Source organism: Typopeltis vanoorti, chromosome 9 (genome assembly GCF_054136105.1).
Source record: "Typopeltis vanoorti isolate ZY-2024b chromosome 9, IOZ_Tvanoo_1.0, whole genome shotgun sequence".
Lineage (NCBI taxonomy): Eukaryota > Metazoa > Arthropoda > Arachnida > Uropygi > Thelyphonidae > Typopeltis > Typopeltis vanoorti.
The window spans coordinates 22,638,126-22,642,210 of record NC_143557.1 but is presented as its reverse complement, the minus strand read 5'-3'; the positions used below and the strand labels follow the sequence as shown (position 1 = coordinate 22,642,210).

Genomic DNA, 4,085 nt, shown 5'->3' with positions numbered 1-4,085 from the left:
TTCAAAACTCCTTACGGTATATGTTTCGTTTTTTTAACTAACCTAAAAGAATTAGCCATCCCAGAGAGATCACAAATCCGACTTAAATTTGAATAACAATCGCCATCTTCACAAACTGTTAAATCCTACAGTGACATTTGCAAATTAGTTTAGAATACGCATTCAGATTTCTCGTAGCACTTGCAAAGCAACTATCGAATCATCCCATTAATATTCATGGATCATAACAGCCGACAAATCTAATTGAATCAGGATCAATCTCGTTCTTATCCTTCAGATTAGAAGCTCTATAATAATGACTTCGTTGGAAAAAATAGGGTGGCGAAGTTTTACAATAGAAGTAAAGGAGAAAGAGAATAAATCATCTTTTAAAGAATTAAATCTGATTCTCAGAGCAGAAGACTAATTCCATGCTGGAACGAAAGCCTTCACTGATTCGGACATGACAGGGCTGAGTGTGGCATACCAGAGGGGGTGGGATTTTGAAAAGTAATCAACTTCTTAATGATAGCTGACATGCATAGCATTTAAGTGACTAAAAACAATACAATACATTGGTTATTTATGAAGAAATCCTTGTGCTATTCGGTCTGTTTCCCAACTCGATGTACACTAAGTATCATTAGCGAAGTCAATCCAAACAAAATGCAACAAAGAAGATTTTTTTAACATTATACGAGATGTGGACTGCGCAGAGGAGTAACTGTAGCATTATACATATTATTAAATCTGAACGAGTTGCTGCATGTTTTGCTACAGGAATCCCTAACTTTTCTTTCTTAAAGAAATTTGATGATTGGGGATTACGTTTACTCGACTTTGCTACTTTAATCAGAAACCATGGTATCTAGTTACACGGGTCAAAAAAAAAAAGTTTGTTTGGGGCATGGTTTATCATAGAACACACTGATGATTCCATCCAAATTTTCGAGGATGGCAATGAAGAATGCAAGTTACAGGGTCGAAGGAATCTGATATTCTGGAAGGGCAAACATTCTTGCATCGTGGATGCGGAAGTTAAGAATTAATTATATGACAGTGAGACATTTTGATCAGCTTCTAGACTTTTATTGAATTTAACAGTACAAGTATATACCTTGTAATGTTCCAGATGAAACAGTTTTTCAATGGATAATTACCACAGCGTGCAACGAAACGTCAGATTATCACAATGGTTTACTCCAGTTAATCACATGACCACTTCCAACCAGCGTATTTGCTATGGACACAGTTTTATCATTCCAAAGCAAGGTCCGTTAAAATACCTGCCGGTGGCAGCATTAATACGAAGTCAAATAGAACGAACAGTCTTATTTGATTTCGTTTCTGTCCGAGGCTGTCTAACTTGCTGCTGTGTGTGGTTTTTCTCTTGGATTCCTCTCGTGCTTCTAATTAAGCGTAATCAACCATAAGACGCTCTGATTACACAGAAGTTGCGTACACACTTCAGGACACCAAATGGGCATCGAGTAGTTAGTGTGATTTCTCCGATATGCGGGTGCACACAAGGAATCCCAGTATATGAAGAGATAATCCAAACAGTTTCGTAACAGCATAACTTGTGATTCTGTAATCTTCTTATTAATTCTACACGAAGATAACTCAGAAATTAAAATGTATTTTGATTATTCCAGAGAAATCCTTAGCTGATGTGCTCACTATTACCTAAACACAGAATAAGGATTACAATAACTTTGTTTTGCTACTGTCAATCAACTCTGGATTATCTATTAATCCTTTAGGTGATGAGCCCCAGATATAATCACCTAAAGGACTAATAGGGGTCTATTTTTTTCCTTTTCTAAATTGACGACTTGGAGGAAGAGACACAAATTACTATCATTTTAACATGATGTGACACACGGTTACAATAAGGAAAGACGATTACACGGTTAATGATTTGCATAATATACCACCGAGGATGCCGTCATGTTATGCGATGCTCATCGTCCGCAGAGTATTCTAATAAAAGCTTTTCTGAAATCCATGTTGAACACCGTGTAGATGACTGGATTGAGAGCGGAGTTCAGATATCCGAGCCAAGTGAAGAAGAAGGAAATTCTGGGAGAAACGTTGCAGCTTCCACAGAAGGGGAGGATGACGTACATCAGGAAGAATGGGAGCCAACATAACACAAACACCCCCATTACTATTCCAAGTACCCTCGCTGCCCTCCTCTCTTTCATGAGACAGATCTTCTGCTTCTCCCTCATGTAGTGCCGTATGGTAGCAGTGAACCTTCCGTCTCTGGTGCCTCGAGAGACCGGACGACTTTTGGGGACAGAATTGCTTTTGCTCGAACTTCCTTCGTCCTGAGTTTCGTCACTGATTTCGTCTTCTTGTCGTGGACAGGTGGGTGTACTCGAAGAGGTGGAATCCTCGGTCACTGCCAGCGTGCTTGTTTCAGGTTGCATCGATTTTAACAGAATGTTCGACGAATTTTCTGCGTTTGTTGCTACGAGGTTAGCCGTGGCGTTTGCTTTCACTCGAATCCGATTCTTGGCAGCTTGAAAAATCCGAATGTACACTGTGGTCATGATAGCGAGCGGGATGAAGAACGACCCGCTTGCCGAGTAAATGACGTAACCCTGCTGTTGTGTCAGCTCACAAGGGGTTGTTTCCGAAAATGACTCTGGCCAGTCGTTCCATCCGATGAGGGGTGGTACTGATATCAGGGTGCTGATCACCCACACGGCCATGATCATTAGCAGCACACGGTTGAGCGTTCGCTGCCGAGCATAGGTTATAGGGTCGTGGATGGCCCTGTAACGGTCGAGCGCTATGGCACACAAGTTTAGGATGGACGCAGTGCAGCAAAGGACGTCGCAGGTGAGCCACATTTCGCATAGCCGCAGCCCGAACACCCACTGCTTCATGATGTAGTAGGCCACGTTGAGAGGCATGACGAGAACGGCCACAGTGATGTCCGCTATCGCCAAGGAAACCAGAAACATGTTCTGCACATTCCGAAGAGGCCGATAAGAAAAAATGGACATGATAACCAAAATGTTCCCGAACACGGTAGCCAGGATGATGACCCCGAGTGACACTGCTGTTATCACAACTTCCGGAATAGACATGGGAAGTTCGATGCTGGTAATATTCGACATCTCTTCCGTGTCGGCCATCGTGTAATGCGTATCCTGTCGTCAGCCTAATTCTTGCACTACACAAACGAACTTGTTCACTGCAGCAGTTTGTACAAACGTGGAGAAAAGTTTGTAAGCTGTCAGTCGCATTTCGTTTACACTTTCCTGTTCAGATCGTCACGGGGAGCATGCCAATAACCAGTCTTTGCCGCCATGACGAGGAAATCGGCCCATTTTGCCTGCAAATATAAGAAAATAATGCATTTAATTGCAAGGAATGATGAAAGAGAAAATAAATGAGTGATGGATTAATAACGAAAATTAATTTGCTAACTGAAGTATTATTGTTACTTTAATTACATTTGCATGTTAACAGTCCCACTGATTCTTTTTTATTTGCTAAGTTGATTGCATAATTAGTAGAGCGACACACTGCGAACTAAGCCATTGCTTAGTTCGCAGTTGCTGCTTGACTGAAGATCAGAATCCATAATTTTGGATTTATTCTCGGTGAGTAGCATTTGCATTAGCACAGTGATTATTGCTGTTGTTTATAGCAATAATCACTATACCAACATGTAAAAAAAAGCCTCAAATGCTTTACTTTTTTTACAGGTTCATCTTGACTTACTATTAATTTTAGGATCGTATTATGATGCTGAAAGTCCATTGATTGTAATGTTTAGGCTAGAAATGCGTTAAAGATAAAACTGCGCCAAACAATGTCTAAGAATGAGTTCATCTCCAACAAAACAGGATAAGATGCGTTTCTTGGGAACAAACAACAGTTATAGATATCAAGGTCATGCAAACATTTCGTTAATTACCGCATAGCAACAGCCATGGAGAAACGAAGGGTGCGCGATGAAGCATGTTGAGATCGGGGTTATCATTCCTTCTGTGTTCCATTACTACAGAAATGAGCTTTGGGACTGCAGAGAAGAAATTTCCCTACAGCGTCTGAAAGGAATCCGCACGGACTCTGCTGAGGTGTGT

General features: G+C 41.0%; 1 protein-coding gene across 1 annotated transcript; it reads right to left on the bottom strand.

Annotated features, from left to right (window-relative positions):
- Positions 1–1,943: 1,943 nt before the first annotated feature.
- LOC150102922 (putative tyramine receptor 2) lies at positions 1,944–3,128 on the bottom strand. Its single transcript, XM_090397992.1, has one exon. It carries the CDS (start codon positions 3,126–3,128, stop codon positions 1,944–1,946), a length of 1,185 nt encoding a protein of 394 aa, XP_090254118.1.
- Between the last annotated feature and the right edge of the window lie 957 nt (positions 3,129–4,085).

Bases quoted from the DNA above. Each gene is read 5' to 3' on its own strand.
- LOC150102922 (XM_090397992.1), bottom strand. From the start codon at position 3,128: ATGGCCGACACGGAAGAGATGTCGAATATTACCAGCATCGAACTTCCC.